At 37.9% G+C, this 21,244-nt stretch overlaps 1 protein-coding gene across 1 annotated transcript in view; it reads right to left on the bottom strand.

The window, feature by feature from the left end:
• LOC145979758 (neuroligin-2-like) overlaps positions 1–12,581 on the bottom strand; it is a 272,774-nt gene extending 260,193 nt beyond the window's left edge. Inside the window, exon 1 of the mRNA XM_083112744.1 lies at positions 12,430–12,581. Coding sequence (XP_082968870.1) covers positions 12,430–12,550 — 121 coding nt within the window. The 5' untranslated portion in view covers positions 12,551–12,581. The remainder of the gene's footprint in view (positions 1–12,429) is intronic.
• Positions 12,582–21,244: the final 8,663 nt, after the last annotated feature.

Genomic DNA, 21,244 nt, shown 5'->3' with positions numbered 1-21,244 from the left:
AAAACAATTCTTGTATTGCCAAGGGCCATGGTATGAAATTGTTGCTTAGTACCCCCCAATTAAAAAAATTACAACAATCGAGAAAAAAATCACATGTGGGGGGTTTCATATTTACTATCCCGGCCATCTTAGCTGCTCTCGGGGCTGTTGGGAGCTTGGCTGGGGGATCAGCCGCCATAGCAAAAACGGTAATAGATGCCAAGAAAAATAAGGCAGAATTAGATGAGCAGAGGCGCCATAACCTGGCCATGGAGAAACAAGGGAAAGGTGTTAAGAGAGCCATGAATAAGTTTAAAAAAAAACAAGAACCGCTTACAAACCAAGATATTGAAGCTTTAATCAAGCCACTGGGCATCAAACATTTTAGGGGTGTGTACATGTCTGATTCTTTACCGGAACAACCACTCAACAAAGAGTGTGGCATTGTTAATTTTGATAAGTACAAAAATCAGGGCACTCACTGGATTTGTTATCTTAAATATTTAAACAATGAGGCATTTGTGTTTGATTCATTTGGAGGTGTTCCACCTGAAAATTTAATAAAATATCTAAATTCAGCTAATCTTTATTACAATAATGCCCGTGTTCAAAACTTCAAAGATGTTAATTGCGGACATTTGTGCTTATCTGTTCTCAGATACATGTCTCAAATAAATAAACCATCAATTGAAGATTTTCAAAAAGCCTTGTGGTATCTGAAACATCATGGGGGTATTCCATCTCACCAGCCAAAATTCAATATTGAAACTCAAATTACATGATGACATAGTGTATCCCAAAACAATAGCTCTCAGAGCATTTTACGGCATGTACCTGATCCCTAATATTACTCACCACAACAACACAATTGCAGTAGGGGATCAAAATATTGTCATCACTCCAGGGCAGTATAATCTGTCCACTCTAAATGCACAATTACCCAGAGGTATAGTGTTAACTCAAAATTCTGTCACTCACAGAGTAGAGATTGTATCTGCTACGGAGACAGTGGATCTGGGTACTATAGGAGAACTGCTAGGATTTGAGAACAACACAAAACTTGAAGCGGCCATCAAACACACTGCTATGAATATACCTAAATTCTTAGCCATAGAGACTCTGAATATTCACTGTAATGTGGCCGAGGGTATGATCACCAAATCAAATGGCATAGGCACTCACAAACAAACCGGCATCATTGCAACATTCAAACCTAATTCCGAATTTATGGAGCCCATCATCTACAATCCATCCCCAACATTATATTTTCCCGTGTGCCATAATAGAATAGATTACATTGAGTTGATGGTCACTAATGAAAAAGAAGAATTAGTTGATTTTGCTGGAGCCACAACAACTGCTATCATAGAGATTAATATTTAAATAAAAATACATACAATGGAAAATATTGAGAGTTATGAGCTACAATCATTCCCCCCAAACAGGAGGACATTTGCAAATTTAAATCAACCCAACACAGAAATAGAGGTTGATCTTGATGTAGGGGATGGCTTTATACACCCCCACAGAGCAGATCTATACATCAAATTTGATGTTGTAAAGCTCGATGGAACAGATTATCCGGCAGATTCAAATATAAGATTGGTAGACAATTTTGTGCCGCATCTCTTCTCTGAAATTGAGATCAGAAAGCATGGCGTTGTTATAAACAGAGTGGATTATCCCGGCATTACCTCCACAGCTTTGGCCACATTAAAATTATCCAAAACCGAGGCTTCTTACTACAGAATCGGTGGATTTGAGGCTGGTGATAAGATATTAACCAAGAACCACACAGTGCTGTTCCCTATGCGCCTGTTGCCAGGATTCTTCTCGGATTACAAAGATATTATGTGGAAGGGTGGGTTAAGAATCACATTTAGAAGAGCTGCCAATGATAACAATACTTTGATGAGGTACAGTGCGATAAACTCTACAGGAGAAGCTTTGCCTAATACCTTACCAGATGCAGGCAAATGCATTATTCAGACTATGGAGCTAAGAATCCCTGTTGTTGAATATGAGGCCAGCTATGCTCTTAAATACAAAGCTGATATCCTAAAAAATCCACAGGTTCCTCTGCAATTTTATACATATCAATCTGTACAGAAGCCCGCATCTGGTTCTTATTATGAGTTTGATGCTACAAATTCATTCTCCAGCATACAATATGACATGCCGGATTTTGTAGTGGTTCTGTTTCAGACTGGAAGACACAATAATCAGGAAAAAAATTCAAGTAAGTTTGATAACTGCAACATCAAAAACATATATCTTAAAAATGGCAGAAATGAGGTATTTCCTAGAGAAAATTACAATTTAGACATGTCCAAGGGTGATTTCCTCAAATTATATGAGGCATTTTCGGCTTTCAAAAGGGTCACTACAGGCAATACGGATATGTATTACACACCAGATGAATTCAAAACACAGAGACCCATGTTTGTCATCAACACTTCAAAAAGAAAACAAGTTGTGGTGAATGACAGGACAAACATTAAAATTATCTGTGAATTCCATGAGGCTTTACCCGATGACACCATTTGTAGTGTTATTCTCATAGGTGAAAAATCATATGTTTATGATGTAAGAAATGAAAGAGTCACGGAGCAATTCTAGAGAGTCTCTGCATATTGCATTGTCTTAGTACTAGATATGCAAGATGAGCCTGGTGTTCAATTGAACTTAAACCGGAAGTATGCAAACCGGAAGTGGACCGGAAGTGGACCGGAAGTAGACCGGAAGTAGACCGGAAGTAGACCGGAAGTAGACCGGAAGTAGACCGGAAGTGGACCAGAAGTAAATATGTGTGGGTGGGTGTGGGTGTGGGTGTGTGTAGGTGGGTGTGTATGGGTATGGGTATCTGAGGGGGTTCATACTTTCTGAGGGGGGTCATACTTTCTCATGGAATCCATGAGGGCTTTTTTACAAAAATCTTGGATTAGACGGGGTTCCACACTTGAGCAAAAAGCTCGTATGGGCATGTTGAGCTTGTTTTAAGTGTAAACAAATCTGCTTGAGGGGGGTTCATACTTTCTGGCGCTGTCCCTATCATAAATACCACTACTAGCATAGCATTAGGAAGGGTTTCTTTTTGGTCTCCCTGATGGGTGTAGTGGAAGCGGTGTTGTCTTGTAATCAAGGGGTCCCGGGTTCGATACTCCGGTGCAGGCACATAGTGGTTCGGATCCCAATTTAAACTGTAGGCCCAGTCCCGATTAACCTTACTGTGCATAAAGTGGACTTAAAACACCAACTCAATCAATCAATCAATAATTAGGAAGGTTTTCTTCTTTCTGAATTGAATGCACACACACACACATCATAAATTGTTATGAGTGGGGCTCGGAATTTGAAGACCTATAAATTGGCAAAAAAAGACCTATAAAAGGACCTAAATATATAAAAAAAGGACCTAAAAACGAAAAAAAGGACGTATAATTATTATTAATTAATAACTTCAGTTTTTATTACATATTTAATGAATAAAGAAAATACAAAATTCTGATGATATGGAACAGAGTGCGAAAAAACTATATGAATGAAATGCATCTTCTTTCAGACAATATATATATTTTAGATTAACAATAATTGGAAAAATCATATTGGAAGTATCATATTTGGCCTAACCACAGTAGGGTTACAGAAATAGGACTTCGGATCCTATTTCAGTCGTCCAAAAATGCTTTTCTCTCGTTTCAGGGGTGTTTCAAATATATTTATTTATTTTCTTTTTTTTATTTCTTTACTACAGAAAGGATGTTTAAGAGGTGATGTAAAAGGTAAAAAAAGGTAATGTGCTCCCCTGTGCTTAGCACCACGCCATGAAGGCGTATAGGGGGTGTGGGGGTAACGCCCCACACTTTCTTGACCCGGTCATGAGTGGGGGTGATGTGATCAGCATCACGCCCCTGACCGCCTTTACCCTCCAGGGTTTCCCCCAGGTACCCATATTATTCGACGCAGGGTGGGCGCCGGGGCCGCTTCCAACGTTAGAAAAGTTCCCGGATTTGAACCGGCCGGGGATCGAACCCGGGACCTTGAGCATAGTAGTCAGACGCGTTACCGCCTGAGCCACCGCGGCTGATGATGATGATTCGAATTGAGAATGGGCAGTAAAAACGTAGTCGAAAGAAGGTTAAGTTGCAAAAAAAAGCCGTTAAGACCTAAAAAGGCTAAAAAAGGAGCAATAAGCCAAAAAACGCCGAAAAAGGCAAAAAAGGACAAATAAATTCCATCTTTTTCTGGCCTACAATGACCCAAAATGAACACACATTATGTTGGGTCTCGTCTTCGGAAACTAGGGAAAAAAATGATTTTTCCTCAATTTTGGAGCCCTAGTTATCAGCGTCACTGAGGATATATGCATGAATTTCGTAATATATCATCATTCATCTTCACGATTAACCAAAGTGGTAGAAAAGCGAATTAAAATAAACCAAATCAATCAATGAATCACTTTTAAACTTCCGAAAGAATAGAGACCGTATCGTGAGTTACACCCGGTTTCGCATAGAAACACCTTACTTCTGTCGTTTTTTTAGTTCTTGACTTATCTTTGCTTTTTTTTGGGGGGGGGGGGGAATTCCACATCAAATCAACCAACTATCTATTTCGGGAATCTCTGGAGCAAGTGAACGATCACAAGTCTCTGTGCAAGTAGTGACTTGAGAGGGCTCCACCAATGAAAATGTGAGAAGGAATGGGATTGCTACCTGTCGTAACACAAGCGCGCTCTGCTTCATTCTGTCCACTCGATTTCCCCCCTTTCGCTGCCGCTATGCGCAGCTTTGCTCCAGCGATATCCGGGACAGATTATAGCGTTTGAAGCAATTTTTGTTTTCCACCATTTTGAAAATTTCGATCGTTGACATTCTCAAGACATCATTTTAGTATTAATTTGAAAATAGTGTGTTAATGATTTACATACGATAACATGAGAATGAAATCATATTTTAAAAATATTTTAATATCGAGTCGTCCAAAAAGTAAATTTCTAGCTGGATATATTGCTTTTTCAACTCTCTTTCTCTCGAGAATCTGTGACGACAGAGAAGTGGAGGAAGCGAGTAGGCGGTGCAAAGCAGAGCGCACTTATGCAAACGACTGGTATGGTTCAAGTCAGGATTGGAACGCCACTTCTCTTCAAAGAAAGTTCAGAAGGTTCAGTTTCCTTCTGAGAATCATTTGTCAAGTCCACATGGAACCCAGTACATCCTCCCCTCAAACGTTTCCCACCAATAGCGTCCGTTTTAGCAACTGACAGTACTTGTCAAGTCCACGTGGAGTAAATTAGATGTTGCCAATTCAGTCTCTTTAGAGATTTCATAACGTGAAGTTGGGGTTATCTTCGCTAGCTTAGTATTGTTTTATACAGTGGCGGCGATTAGGGGAGGCGAGGGGGCAGTTGTCCCCCCAATTTTGTCACTTTTGCCCCCGCACTATTCTAAACCTTATCTACGAGGGAAAGAAAACTGTATTTGCCCCACCCCCAATTTTGGCACCTTGCAACCCTAGTTTTGGAACCCAATCGCCGCCACTGAATGTGAGGACCTTTGGAGTACCGTCGTCTACTCGTGTTGGATGTCTAAACACTGCAGGTAAAGGTGACAACAAGGTTTCTCAGAAAACGAAAGGGCTGACTTGTATTACTGAAATCAGATACGCTTCTGGTCGAGTTAAGTGAAAGAATCAGGATGTTAACTTTAGCTGAAGAGCACTCGCTTCCCCTTTTACACGTTCATTGGTCCTACTTGCGCAAGGAACTTGGATTTATTCACTTGCTCCAGAGATTCGAGGGACATTGTGTGTTGCTTTGAAGCACACACAAAACGAAATAGAATGCACCTTTTGTGGTCTTAAGTTCCACGCATGTATTTAGATCCTGGAAACCTTGTAACCTTCTCTGTCGTCTAGCTATTAAAAGCAAAGTACAGGGACAATGGAACGTGACTAAACTGAAGCATCCTGTTTCATCTCTAGGCACGATCAATATTCACCGGTATTGAGATCCTTGATAACGGATTTTGTTCACCACCTCATCAGTTCTGGTCAATGCCAGAACTGATGAGTTGGTGAACAAAATCCGTTATCAAGGATTTCAATACCGGTGAATATTGATCGTGCCTAGAGAACGGTGTCATGTTACATCAGTGTTAGTGTTGCAGTGTATAACTACATTTAGTTCATGACATTATAACTCACTTAATATTAGGAATATATCTATTTCAATTTTTACAATAAAAGGCGTAAATAATGTTAGTAAGAAAATTTGGCACACCATTTGAAATTAGTTGCAATATATTCTACATTTGTCAAAATGACATACTGTGTCTTCAAATATATGCAACCTTTATCATCTACTGTATTTTCAAGCTTCGTAAACCTCTAAAGGTGTCTGTCTCTATGTTGTTAAGGAAAGTGCTGCAATGAGAGAATTTCGTTCGAGCGTCAAATAGTTAACAAGGGCGACGCTAGATAGCGTGCGGAATTTACTGTCAGATTAACATTTATGAAGATCCAAGTTTGGACTTTAATTACAAATTAACCAGTAGAGCTACATAAAAACGAGTTGCATCAAAATTTAGGATGATATTCAGCAAACAACTTCCCCCACAATTCATTGCGCGAAAGCATGATTCCGGCAAATGTTTTGGAGCGTTTTGGAAACACGCTTGATAAGCATTGCGCTCACAGCTTTTGTGGCAGTGATTCAAGGTACAAATATAGCCATTATATGCCAAATGTAGTCTTTTACATTTTGCTAAGACTCCTAACAATGACCAGAGTATCTAAGAAAATGGTATTTGCCACGAAACAACGTTGTAGAAAGCTACGAAACATACGAAAAAAATACAAGACTATGGAGTCTGTTTCTCATGGAATCAATCGGCCCCATTCGATAGTGCAGTGGCCATTGCTATCCCTTTGTAATCGAGGGATCCAAAGTTCGATTCCCGGTGAAAGAATAAAGAATATTCTTAAGAAAATGTGAATTTAAAACAAACTTTGTCTCGCGAAAATGATAATTTATAGAAAAGTTCCGAAGTACAAAATTGTGTACTATATTTTTTAAGGCCGTAACGTATCATTGTCACTTTTCGAATGTGTATTGAGACAGGCATAGAAAATATGGTGAAAAGTGTATACAAATTTACGCATACTGCGAACGCATCCGCTGATTGATAAGCAGCATTTCATTTTTTTAAATGATATTTTGTGAACATTATTAGAGATCGTACAGCAACAACACGCATTGCAAAGCATGCGGATGTAAATAGTAGTATAGAAGTCATATAACGCTAGCCATAAACACAGTCCTTGCCTTTAAAAAACGATTCATATTTCACCCCAGATTGGAAAAACTCATCATCTTAACCACCAACGAAACTGTATGAATGTTTGATGTTCTCTCACAATTAATACATAAACAATGGCATGCACACAACACAAACACACAAAACTCTTTATTTAACCAAAAGGAAACTTCATTTGAAAATCTACAATAATACAATTACAAATGTTAAACGTCGGGCCATTTTCACGCTTGCTATGGTTTGCCGGACTGAGTGCCGGACCACGTGAGTTTTGTCCAGATTTCCCATCATGCTCTGCGCTGCTGACGTCACATTGAATATCGTCCATTCTGCGTTAAGCTATAGTAACAATTTTTATCGAGTAGTCTTCGATTTTTTATCGTCATGAGAACAAGAAAAGTCCCATTTTATGTTTTTGAAATTCTATAAATAAAAACACTTGTGGTTCGATCGTGATGAAGTTTAAATACAGGGCAGGTAGAAAAGGTTTTAAGCACAATTCTTAATTTTCAGATTTTTCAAATCGGCCAAAAAAAAAATGCTCTTGCCAATTTTGTCGTAGTCCGACATATACGACAAATATGATTAAGCTCCTTTCAGCTGTTTTCAAAACCCATTATCATTGCCAATTAACATCGCGAAACCGATTTTAAACAGACTTTTATTCAACAGAGTAAAGATGTGTTGAACTTGGCAACACCGCACCTTCAGTCACTACGGGAGTTCTGTCAGTACGAGCGGTGTCGCAACGTTCAACACACATCATTACTACGTTGGATGAAAATATGTTTAAAATCGGTTTCGCAATGTTAATGATGTTCGCAGATATTTTCAAACAAATAGATAATTCTGGAAGTATTTTGAATGCTGATCACTGAAATGACATCAATTTCTTCCCATCACGTCAGGATTTTCCCCAAGGTCAGGATTTTTCTCCACGTTATTAAGTTCAACCATCACGTCACGGTTTTTCCCAAAGTCAGGGGTTTTCTCCACGTCATTAAGTTCAATCAACCCACCACATCGAGTATTGAACATTTTCTTAAGGAAAGTTTGATGAGGGATTTCGAAAATAGAACTTACGCAATCAAAGTCCATAGAAGTTTCATGTCAATGTGTCATGTGAAGGTGTAAGATGTATTAAATGCTTGCAATTTTTTGTGCATTTATAGTTGAAAATTGGAGAATTTGTTTTGTAGAAAATCAACATTTTACCACCATCTAAACAGCCATCTATTGAGGAAATAATGAAACTACCAATTTTATTATGAAATTAAGTCAGTTAATATATTGTTGTTTTCTGAGACAACTGGACGTCATGGGTTGATAAATGTATTTAATCTTTGGAATCAGCATGCTGAAATTATTCAGACAACAGTGATCTGCGAGACATCGAATCTCACGTCGACGAGCGCAATATTCTGGGAGGACCTTTTCAGTGAATATGTACTGTATAATCTTCCAATGTCGACAGATAGTTTAGGAAGTAACCCAGATTTGCATAAGTCTTTGTTCTTGTATGGTGAAAGACAAGAGAAAGGGTCAGATTGTTTAATTTCATTATTGATTATGTTATTGATTACTTGTATTATCGGTTGATGTATGCTTATATATTTGCTAATTGTATTGTTTTCTTTGTTTTTTTTCTGCTGTCTGTAATTGGAGATTTACCTCTGTTGAGGGCAGTAAATAAATAAATAAATAAATACATTTTAACTCTGATATTGATGACGTTTTGATTTATGAAATTGACCCACAGGTTTTTCTGCACAGGGAGATAGATATCCAAGGATTTCCCAGCTCATACTTCAGGTTCGAAGGAGCAGGTCAGTAAAGTGAGAATCTATTGTTTCGTGAAGATAAATTGTCTAGTTTATCTTGTCAACTGTCTCATAAAGAGAGAGATTGGATCAAGAGTCGAACAGGGAGGAGTTTAATGGTTCGTCCGAGGCCAGCTGTAGTAGCGCTTCTGAGGGCTTGATAGCGGCAGTGGATTAAAGAAATGGAACATTTCTGACTTATCCAGCTCCCTTGATTCCATCAGCGCACATTATTTATCGCAGAAAAACACGAGGGATGTTCGGAAAGTAAGAGAGTGGCTACACGGTACTGTTCTCCAAAACTGGATTCCCATTGGAGCACTCAGATGTGAAAGAATTATTTTCACTAACTTTGAAACCCCTTCCTTGTAGTTCCATACCATTAACTCTCTTCAAGGTTTCAATTAATTCCATTAGAATTATCTCTTCTTTTTATATTTCAGGTGTCCTGGGTTGGAATCCCGGCCTGGGCATGGATGTTTGTGAACGTTCATTCATCAATTTCATCATATCATCACTCATCCCCATCTTCGCAAATTAGCCAAAAGTGGCACAAAAAGCGAAGTAAAAGAAAGATAATGAATCAATCAATTTTCTATTCCGGTATTTTATCTAAAAGATTCTAAATGTCTTGTTGTTATCATTATCACTAAATAAATGCTTACCCACGCCCCTCTTAAATCAGGCACTATATTTCAATAATTTTATTTGGACTTTTTAATTTATTTCTCCAAAAAGAAACGCAGGTTGTTTTGTTTAAAAAAAATGGCCAAATTGTTCTCAGTATAGAAAAGTGCAAGAAGGTGTGCATATTGTCACAGCCAGTGGTGTACGCAGGTTTTTTTTAAGGGGGGCTGAAATTGTAAAAGTGCATAGTACATAGCTGCTTTCTAGGCGATGCTATACACAAAATATTTCGTAAATTACTAACTTTCTACTCCAAAAACTGGCAATCAGGGGTTATTTTAAAGCGGGGTTGCATTTACCACTCTGTTTTTCCCGAGTTATTCTCTGCTTTTATTAAATAAATTGGTTTCCTTAAAATTTCAGAGAGGGTTGTAGCCCTATCAAACCCCCTTCTGCGTATGCAATTGATCGCAGCTACTAAAACGCAAGAAATAACGCAATGGCATACTAATAGGCGACAAACATTTTATGTTATTACATGCAAGAATGGCGCAGCATAGATTACTTGGATAGAAAATCAAAGAAGTTCATTAAATGTGACAGAAAGTCTGCCATAAAGAAGACAACTTTTGTATACAACATATGCTCTTGCATTTTGAAAGTTTTTTTATCGTTCCGATTTAGCATCCCTATTCTGCCATACTTTTGTCTGATCTTCAAAAGTGGAAGAATGATTGGTTCGGTGATGACGCCATGAGTCGATATTTAACATCTGTTCCTTGTGGCTCGAATGGTGTTCATTCGTGAGGACCGACGAGTGATCGAAGTTGGAAAATAGAATGGAGTCCAGAAAATTTATGACAAAGAAGTAATGTACAGGACATATACTGGCAACATAAACAGTAATACGGTATTCTTTGTCATAGGACGACTATTTTTACCACATCAGGTCTTATTAGAGCATAAACATGCACGGCATATCTTTACAGGACAATAGACACAATACTTTGAAGACTAATAAAAAAGAAGAAATTATGAACCTCTGAAAGAACCTGATGGTAATTGGATAATACGAACCAACGAAGAACTCAACAAATTAATAAGGAATGAAAACATCGTAAATATCATGAAATCACTAAGATTAAGGTGGTTTATGTACGTAAAGAGAATGTCTGATGAAAGATTAGTAAAATAAATATATACAGTAAATGGAAAACACTTGGAACACGAGCCTCAGGCAGGCCAAAGAAACGATGAGAAGATGAAATAATTAAAGATTGGAAAGACATGGAAGTAAAGAACTGGTCTACGACGCCAGGGGTTCCGGGTTCGAATCCTGGCCTGGGCATGGATGTTTGTGAGTATCCATTCATCAATTTCATCATATCATCACTCATCGTCATCTTCGCAAATTAGCCAAAAGTGGCACAAGAAGAGAAGTAAAATGAAGCAATTCAATCAATCAATAAAGAATTGGCCGAAGGGCATCCAGGATAGGAAAAAGTGGAGAGATGTTGAGAAGCCCAAAACATTCAAGTAAGAAGTTGTAGCATCTCAAGAAGAAGACGACGAAGAAGAAGAAGAAGAAGATGATGAGGAAGAAGAAGATGATGAGGAAGAAGAAGAATGAAAACGCTAGAGCAAAGGTACCCACTCATTACCTTCATAAGCCGTATCAGTAGTATGATTAAATAAGTGTTTCCATACAATCTCTGTTTAACAGTTTAGAAACTATGGGCTACGTTAGACACCAAATAATTACAAGCAATACAAAATACCAATTAGAACAATATTAAACTTCATGGTAAATTTCAGTACACACACATATGGCAGTGGATGATGACGAATCTTCGACAAGGTGTGGAGCCGCACTCTGTAGCGGATGGTTAACACAGTGCGTTACGATCCAAGGGGTCTCGGGTTCGAATCCTGACTTGTGCATGTATGTTCTATGTGTGAGCTTTCATCAATATCATCATATCATCACTCATATTCATCGTCACGATTAGCTAAAAGAGATAGAAAAGCATCGCTAAATAACAAAAATCAAATCAAATCAGACAAGATGTGGATCTTAGGGCTGATCAATAAATGAAATGAGTTCCAGATATTAAAATACTACGTTATGACGATCGTTTTTCTTGTAGTTGTATACGCACCCGTCACCTTCGCTGGTAGTTCAATATAATGTTTGTTGTTTTGATCCATTATTAACGATTAAATGACTAAGTTATCTTAGGCATAACAGCGCAATCTATCTTGAGAGATCAAATCGATAAAAACGGTTGCAACCTCGATGTTGGATTAAGATGTGATTTGGGTGTGTAATTTCAAATTTGATAGTCTATTCAATCTTTAAACTCTTGCATTTTACTCTCAGATTGTCTTGTTAGCATTGCATTGTAGGTATGTAACGCAGTCATGTAGTGTTGTCTTTCCAGTTGCGGAAAGAGTGTCTAAATGCGAAATTATTCTCACTGGAAAATTAAGCATATCTGTTGCTCGTGGATTCACAGTCTGAAGTATAACCAGATCTATCGGTTTAACCCGAAAAGAGAAAGTGGGGCATCGCCCCCTTCCACCACCACTCACTCAGAAACGTCACGGTACAACTAGAAACGCTCCTCCAAACTCAATTCACATTCACGGGTGAAAAAAACAACAACATCTGCGACCTTTTTACTCACCCAGGATTCCCAGTCGGTAGTTTATGGTGACAACCACGACACCTCCATAGCTCGCAAGGACGCTCCCGTCGTATGGGTTCCCAGAGTTCCATTCGTAGGACTCCCCGTGGACGAACACCATCACAGGAAACTTCGAACTGCTGTCCCGGCTGCCGGCTGCAACGACAACGGGAAAGAACAATGTAGGAATCGAAAAATAAAACTGTCTTTTCAACACATTTTTAATATTATCCAAGGTGAAACTTAAAGGGATACTCTGTAACGGATATGTCTGGAGCAAGCAAGAGGACTCACCAATGAACACGTGAGAGGGAATGGGATTGCGTGGAGGGGAAAGCGACTGCGGTTACCAGACTTAGCAGCAGCGTGTACTGCTTTGCTCAACTCACTCGATCCCCCCTTGCTCTGCCGCTATGCGCGGCCTTACTCCAGAGAAAACCGAGATAGAGTATAGAGCCCTGGGCACCGGGAGGGGGATCGAAGAGTTCCGTCAACCTCCCCGCTTGGAAAATGGCATCGTTAAAGTAACAAAAGACAGAAAGTTTGTTACTATTACTGCTGCTAACAGAAATAAGGTTCATTTAGTAATTATTCGAACAGGATAACGAAGTAAGAAATGTGTTCCATGAAAAAAGGAGTAAAATACAGAAACCAGTATATTTTTTAATCTTCTGCCATTTAAACCAAAGAATAAATGGTTTTACAGTTTTCAAAATGCCAAAAAATAGATTATATGTGAGAGGGCACACAACATACACTATGGCTAACATTTCCTCCTAACTTATAAAGCTTGTTTTTTGAACTAGATGTGTAAAAGTTTATAACGAAACAGAATTGCTAAATATTCACTCATTTGGTGCATTGAGTAGAAAAGTCTCCCCAACGATATAATAATAATAATAATAATAATAATAATAAAATTCGGAGTAAATTTTGTTTTGTTTGTTTATAAAAGTTATTGTTTTATATAAACAAACATAATAATAATTATCATCATTATTGTTACTATTTCTACTTTTCATTTCTCAACCATTGCCTGACGCCCATGGGTAGAACAATAATGGATAATGAACGGAGATTGGTTGACAACAAATTATTTGTCTTATTTTCCATATTTTAGGCAATGGAACATTTTTTATCAAGGGCGCGAGCAGATAAGGGTCACGGGGCACTTTCCCCTCCTGAGATATCTGGAGAAACTCGTATAATGAAAATGGTGAAATTGTACGATGGGTCGTACGAAAGACAGCAGATTAAGTGGTATCTGATATCTGTATATCGTGAAATGGAAAAAATACAAAAAAAAGAGATCTCTTCATCAACAAAGTGATAGATGTTCTATAGAAATGGTGGCTTCAAGTCTGAATTTGAAAAGTCCACGGTATTTCCAATTGAATTTCCATTTTATGGTTTTGAATCGATAATAATAATCTATCTTATATATATATATATATATATATATATATATATATATATATATATAATACGTGTGTGTGGTTGTGTATATTTGTTTGTTCCGGCATAACTCTCGAACGCCTGAAGCAATTTCAACCAAACTTGGTACACGTATCACTTGCAATCTGGAAATAATATTTTTGGGGTAAGACACCCCTGGCACCAATAAGGGTAGGGTGGGAAGGGGTGACATGTAAAGTAATCGAGAACCACCGATATTAAATTCCGCACAAACAGACATCCGTGACTCTATGCAATCCCGCACAACGATAGGGTTTCTCGGGTTAGAATTAGAAATTCTTTATTCATGGGCGAAGTTCAGCCTGTGGCTGCTCTACCACTTAATTCGCAAAATCTAATACAATAAAACAACTACTATAACATAAGAATTTTATTACAATTATCGCTTCTAAATATTTCAGTAATTAACACTCTAAAATGATAGACAATTTTACTCATTCCCACACATCAAAATGATTTGCAGTTTAGAATATTATATTATGATTTCTGTTTTCTACAATGAGATACACTGAATCAATTTTTTCTAAAAAGAAAAACCAAACACAAAATTACTTGTATGTGTGCTTCCTAGATTGCTTATCGGTAACGTCGTTTCCTTCTAATCTACAGGTCCTGGGTTTGATACCCGTTGGAGGCACATAGTGGTTCGGATACTACATTAAACTGTAGGTCAAGTCCCGGTTAGCCTATCTGTGTATAAAGTGTACTTAAAAATTAAAAACGTACATGTTTAATGATGTTTTTCTTTAAGACGGAAGCCTCCCCGATGGCACAGTGGTAGCGTCGTTGCCTTGTAATCAAGGGATCCTGGGTTCGATACCCGGTGGTGGAGGAACATAGTAGGTTCCCACTTTTAACTGTAGGTTCAGTCCCGATTAACTTTGCTGTGCATAAAGTGGACTTAAAACACTAAATCAATGAATCACTTTAAGATGAAAGAAAAATACATTAATATCCTCGTTTGAAGAACTGAAGCGAGATCTTAAACGTGACGGCTGTTAAACCAAGAGCCCTCGGTTTGAATCCTGGGTACGGGTGTGATGCCTCATGGTGTTCGTCGCATCATCTGTTCCAAAATTGCATTGGAATTGGATAACAAATAAAATTAACAGCGAGTGGCGTGAAAACGTGACGAATTTTACTTTTTCGGCAAGAGACAACAGAAACTCCTAGATCTTTCGTATGACCTATTTACGTAGGCTGCAAGTGAGACGGGCTGGATGCAAATGAAATTTCTGCAAGACCGGGGCGTCGGGGGGAGACAAAAGGCAAAAGATCTTAATTCCCCGACCGTTCCATTTTAACCCACTTTCCCTGAAGCCGAGCGTTAAATTCGGAGCAAGCGTTTACGACTGACGCTTTTGTTCCTCGTCTATTAAATATGGAGCCGAAATTTTCCATCAGACGATGTAGCGGAGAAATTTACGCAACTATTTACTCGGACGGAGGCTTTTTACTTAAGAACGCCAACACTCCGAGCACGACATTTTATGAGGAAATATGGGAGAAGTTTCTTCCCTCCTCGGGCCCCCGCCCCTGCTCCCCTCCGTCCTGCTCCTCCCACTCTTTCAGTATTCCTATCTGATTTTCCTCCCTCGCTTACTTCTTGCCGCTCGTCTCATTAATTGTATTTCTATCTCGGAAAACTTCCCGACGAAGATGGGAACGCGATTTTACCACTTCGGGGTGCAAAATCTTCGTCTATTTCACTCTGCGATAAATCTCTTTGCAACAACTGGTTTTGTCGTGAGGTCAAATTATCGAATTTTGTTCACAGTATATATACATTATATATATATATATATATATATATATACATTTATGTATTATTTATTGGAACAATTGCTATTATGTTTTTCTAATATCAAGTATAATTCGAATAACTTTTGACTAAAGAACATATGTATTATTATTTTTAGTTATAAAAAAAGGATTTCTGTATTAGAAGCAGTCTTAATTCAATATCACTTTTCCTGAAATACTTTATGATCACGTTCAACTTTTGAAATCGAATTTAGTTCAAACAATGCCTCCCCGCTGGCTCTGTAGTAGCGTCGTTGCATTGTAATCAAGAGGTCTCGGGTTCGATATCCGGTGGAGGTGGTTCGAATACCACTTTAAACTGTAGGTCCAAGCCCTGATTAGCTTTACTGTGCACAAAGTGGACTTAAAATTCCAAATCAATCTATTTAGTTCAAACAAATTTGATAATATTTTATTTATTGATTGATTTGCTTTATTTTATTTCGCTTCTTGTGGCACTTTTGGCTAATTTGCAAAGTTGGGGATGAGTGATGATATGATGAAACTGATGAATGGACAATCACAAACATCCATGCCCAGGCCAGGATTCGAACCCGATACCACTGCCGTGATAATATTTTATTTATGTGTAATTTATTTACTGAATGTTTATTTCATAATAATATGCTATTCTTCGAACAAAATGGAATATAGTCTATTTAAAGGATCTTCTACTAAAGAATATTTATTTTATTTGAAGGTTGATGAATGTTTAATGTAATACACACAAAAATATAAAATTATCATGGATATTGATTGATTGATAGAGTTGGTGTTTTAAGTCCACTTTATGCACAGTAAGGTTAATCGGAACTGGACCTACAGTTTAAAGTGGGTCCAACCCACTATGTGCCTCCACCGGGTATCGAATCCGGGACCCTATATTTAATATATACATTACAATTTCTTTATAATTTTTTGTGATGATCTTTAAATATTAAATACTAACTAACTCATAGAATAATTTAATTTATTCTTGATTTTTACACATATAGAGCAATAAAGTCTCAATGGTATGTCCTACAATTAATAATTTTTGACTTACTAAAGTTTACATTGGAGGAGAATTAAAAATATTCTGGACTTCTCTTTATAAATTTCTAGATTACCATTTGTGCATATCAATACTTATAAATACAATAATATTATATTTGAAGAATACTATTCATCTTGATAAGATTGGTGCCTGTAATTTTAAACTTAATTTTATTACCTCCTTTTTTATGTATTAACTGAAAATACAGGCAAAGGGGAGAGCTCAGCACATGCATGAAAAATAATAGTTCATTTAGGATAAAAAAAATGAACTCTGTTCAGTAAAGTGAGCTGGGAATATGGGCGACATGACAATAATATTTTCTGGGGCAAGTCACATTTATTACATTACTAAATATGAAATAAAAAATCTGAGGCAAAAGTTTGAGTATTTGGGAAACTTCTTTCCTAATATTGATGTGGCTATTCAACAAATTCAACTTCATCTTATCATCACTCATCTCCATCGTCGCGATTAGGGAATGGAAGAAAAGCAACGTTAAATAACTAAAATCAAATCTAATCTAATATTTTTTTCTCCAGCGAAGCTTGTAATGATCGGTGAGAAGATTGATGAGATTTGAAACTTGTCGCCAGGTGGCGGCAGTCATCTCCACGAATATAAAGGACATGTGCAACACAGAAAATGCAACATTCATCTTGTCGTTTTTTAAAGCCACAATGCTATTGGTTGATTTTTGCATTTCCAACATGACGTATATTGTAATTTATGGCCCAACCTTGATGCAACCAGCAATAAATTAAGGTTCATGTCCATGGCTGGCGATAATGAAAGAGGAGTTCAAGAAGTCAAGTTGATTTTGAGTCACCTCTTTGTTTGGATTGGTGCATAAAACTTTAATATTCCGAGAAGACTTGATTTCTTTCGCTTTTTCCCACTTTGGTAGCTTTATAGTGTAATTCGCATTGACAGAAGTAATAATTCTTTCAGAGTTTCACGACTTTCTTCTCCTTTTAACATCGGACAAGTAGAGAGATCCGATGTCGATACGATCTAAATTTACAACTTCTTTCGGTCGTTTTGGTTGAGTGTACAGTTCGGGTGGAAGCGGCCTCTTAAATATATTATAAATAAACGACGGAGGCTTCAGGTTGCAAAGATCGAGTTACCTTCTACAGCGAGAACTAACCTGATAAAATTTGCAGTTGTGGCGTGTCCAGATGATTCTTTTATGGACGCAGAAGCTTTTCTGTGATTTAAGGAAAGGAATATTCCCCCATTTCTTCTCTGTGTATGGGTTTCTGGCTATGCAACGAAAAACTCAAGGGTACTGTAAAGAAAGAGATCGAACTCATTCCGTACGGAAGCATTTTGATAGTTCCACAACCCAACACGGGTGGCAGCACGTAACAGTAAAAGCGTTCCATGACTTATCGTTTTAGATCTTTTGAACATAATGTATTGTGTTGTAACATTTAACATTCAGCATTTCTACCGTTAAAAAACTGTGAAAATTTTTGCCGAAAGATTAAGGAATAGAAATAAAGAATCGATCTGGTGATAGCTTCCGGCTTTCTTAAAAATTTTATTTCTAAAGTAATGAACGACTCGAGGAATGAATACACAGCTTCCTTAAGTTGAGAAAATTGGATATTTGACATCGAATTAATTTCGCCATTTTAATTTTATTAGAAAGTTAATTTTTAGATGTGTTTCCAGTCTCTTTCAGAATATATTGGGTTATTTTTTTATATAGGTGTCCAAAAACTCAATATGCTGACCAAGGCATATTTTCTGCCTTGGTTAGCATATTGAGTTTTTGGTTATCATGGAAACAAGGCTTAATGGTGTTATACACGTGTGTTTCACATACGTTACTAACATTTGCGTTGTGGCTTCGAGCAGCCATGATCGAGGCAGTTCTTGCAAGCATATGGAATTCAAGCAGGCGTTCGGGAGATACTAGCACAGGCATTCGTGATTTTAAACAAACGTGCAGTTGGTGCGGATGTAATGAACGCTATTTGTGGTGGATAATTCATTGTAAACGGCAACTAAAATTAGTCGCAAATATGGCAGCTGTACGCATCGTGACGTCACATGAAATCCACCTATAGCTTGTTTCAATAATAGAAACTTGGTACATTAGCTTTAAGTTTTGAATTGCAATGATCACATAGAGAATCGCTTTGTGTATTAAACTACCGAGTCTAGCAGTGGAACTGTAACCGGGGGGGGGGGGCACTCCAGAATCAAGCTGGGCTCCCGCATGTAAGAGACTCTATATATATTAATATTAAATACAATTACTTAGTTTCCTATTTCTCCCCTGAATCTCATAATTTATACAACTAATTTTTAAGAGTTCTTCATTTTGCCAAAATGATCATTTGAATTATTACAGAATACAGATATACCGGGTGTCCAAGAAGTCTTTCCCTGATTACAAACTTTATTCATATCCGCTATATGCAAGGTAGAGATGTGAAAGTGGTGCGAAAATGTTGGAAAACTTACCACGTTTTCTTGTTGCAGGTTTGAGTAACGTGACTCTAGTGTAGCAGTGTCAGTGCCCAGAAAACCGGAAATGTTCACAAATCATGAAAAAGCTCAGCATGTCCTCTGATATCACGAGACCCGGTCACCAATAACAGTGCAGATGAACTTTCAAATGTACAGAATTCTTTCGTCTAGAATATCTGCCATCAATAAGCTAGTATTTAAAAAATGGAATTTATCTTCATTCCCGAATTCTGTCAAGTCCAAGAAACATTGTATGGAAAGATACCACCCAATGTGAAGAGCATTAATTCCGGATTCCTTGGCACTGACACTGCTACACTACAGCCACGTTACTCAAACCTGCAACAGGGCCTCCCGATGGCGCAGTGGTAGCGTGGTCGCCTTGTAATCAAGGGGTCCGATACCCGGTGGAAGCACATAGTGGTTCGGATTCCGCTTTAAACTGTAGGTCCAGTCCCGATTAGCCTTAATGTGCATAAAGTGGACTTAAAACACCAACTCAAACCAAACTCAAACCTGCAACAAAAAGCTTGGTTAGTTTTCCAACATTTTGGCACAACTTTCACATCTCTACATTGCATATAGCGGATATGAATAAAGTTTGTAATCAGGGAAAGACTTCTGGGACACACGGTACTTTTTGATTTCAGAGATCATCAAGTAGCAGATTTCGCAGTATTAATGCATACATCTTTAAACTTCGATCCGCGAAACATACCCATTCTTTCGAAGCTTGTGATAAAAACAGTTAGGAATACTGAGTCCAAAACCTGGGCTCACTATGACACGTGGTCCTAGGCTCTCATAAACCCCCGGTATAAGTGGTCAGACACATTCGTTTTGCTCGCTCTTGATTTCTTCAAGGAAGCCACGTTGCCATCGCAACGGCATCCATGTTCCAAACTTCTAAGATTTCGGTTGCCAACTCCTAAGAATTCAGGTTGCCGACTTCAGAATAGCCATTAATTTTCTTATTGTAATGAGTAATTTACTCACACTTTCTACTCGATTTTCTTCTCTATTTTACCCTTTAGGCTTCAGGCTTCGCAGATAGCCTAGCTAAGCCTAGACTATAGGCTCCTGGATAATAATAATAGCTATATCAGATGCAGCATTGTTCAATTTTTTAGGATAACAATTTCTCATTTTGAGTATCTCTAGTTTCTTTGCATATTCTCTTTCAATCCTTTCACGTTCTATTTATTTTCGAAGCAACCGTTGTTGTTATTTTTTTTAACCACCAGGTGCAAATGTGGCGCTTAAAATTAAATTTCCCTTACTCAGAGCCCTCTGGAACCCGTTTGAAGTAGCTAATTGCACTGAAACGTGGTAGAGAGCATATGGAGACCATGAAAAAACGAAGGCTGATTAAAAAATACTTCAAATTTTCACCACCAGGTGCAAATGTGGCGCTTAAAATTAAATTTCCCTTACTCAGAGCCCTCTGGAACCCGTTTGAAGCAGCTAATTGCACTGAAACGTGGTAGAGAGCATATGGAGACCATGAAGAAGCGAAGGCTGATTAAAAAATACTTCAAATTTTCACAACCAGGTGCAAATGTGGCGCTTAAAATTAAATTTACCCTACTCAGAGCCCTCTGGAGCCCGTTTGAAGCAGCTAATTGCACTGAAATTTGGTAGAGAGCATATGGAGACAATAAAGAAGCGAAGGCTGATGAAAAAATACTTCAAATTTTCACCACCAGGTGCAAATGTGTCGCTTAAAATTAAATTTCCCTTACTCAGAGCCCTCTAGAACCCGTTTGAAGCAGCTAATTGCACTGAAATTTGGTAGAGAGCATATGGAGACCATAAAGAAGCGAAGGTGGATGAAAAAATACTTCAAATTTTCACCACCAGGTGCAAATGTGGCGCTTAAAATTAAATGTTCTCTACTCAAAGCCCTCTGTAACCAGTTTGAAGCAGCTAATTGCATTGAAATTTGGCAGAGAGCATATGGAGACCATAAAGAAGCGAAGGCTGATGAAAAAATACTTCAAATTTTCACCACCAGGT

This window comes from Lepisma saccharinum, chromosome 26 (genome assembly GCF_977018435.1).
Source record: "Lepisma saccharinum chromosome 26, izLepSacc3.1, whole genome shotgun sequence".
NCBI classification, from domain to species: domain Eukaryota; kingdom Metazoa; phylum Arthropoda; class Insecta; order Zygentoma; family Lepismatidae; genus Lepisma; species Lepisma saccharinum.
This window is presented reverse-complemented; position numbering and strand designations above follow the sequence as displayed.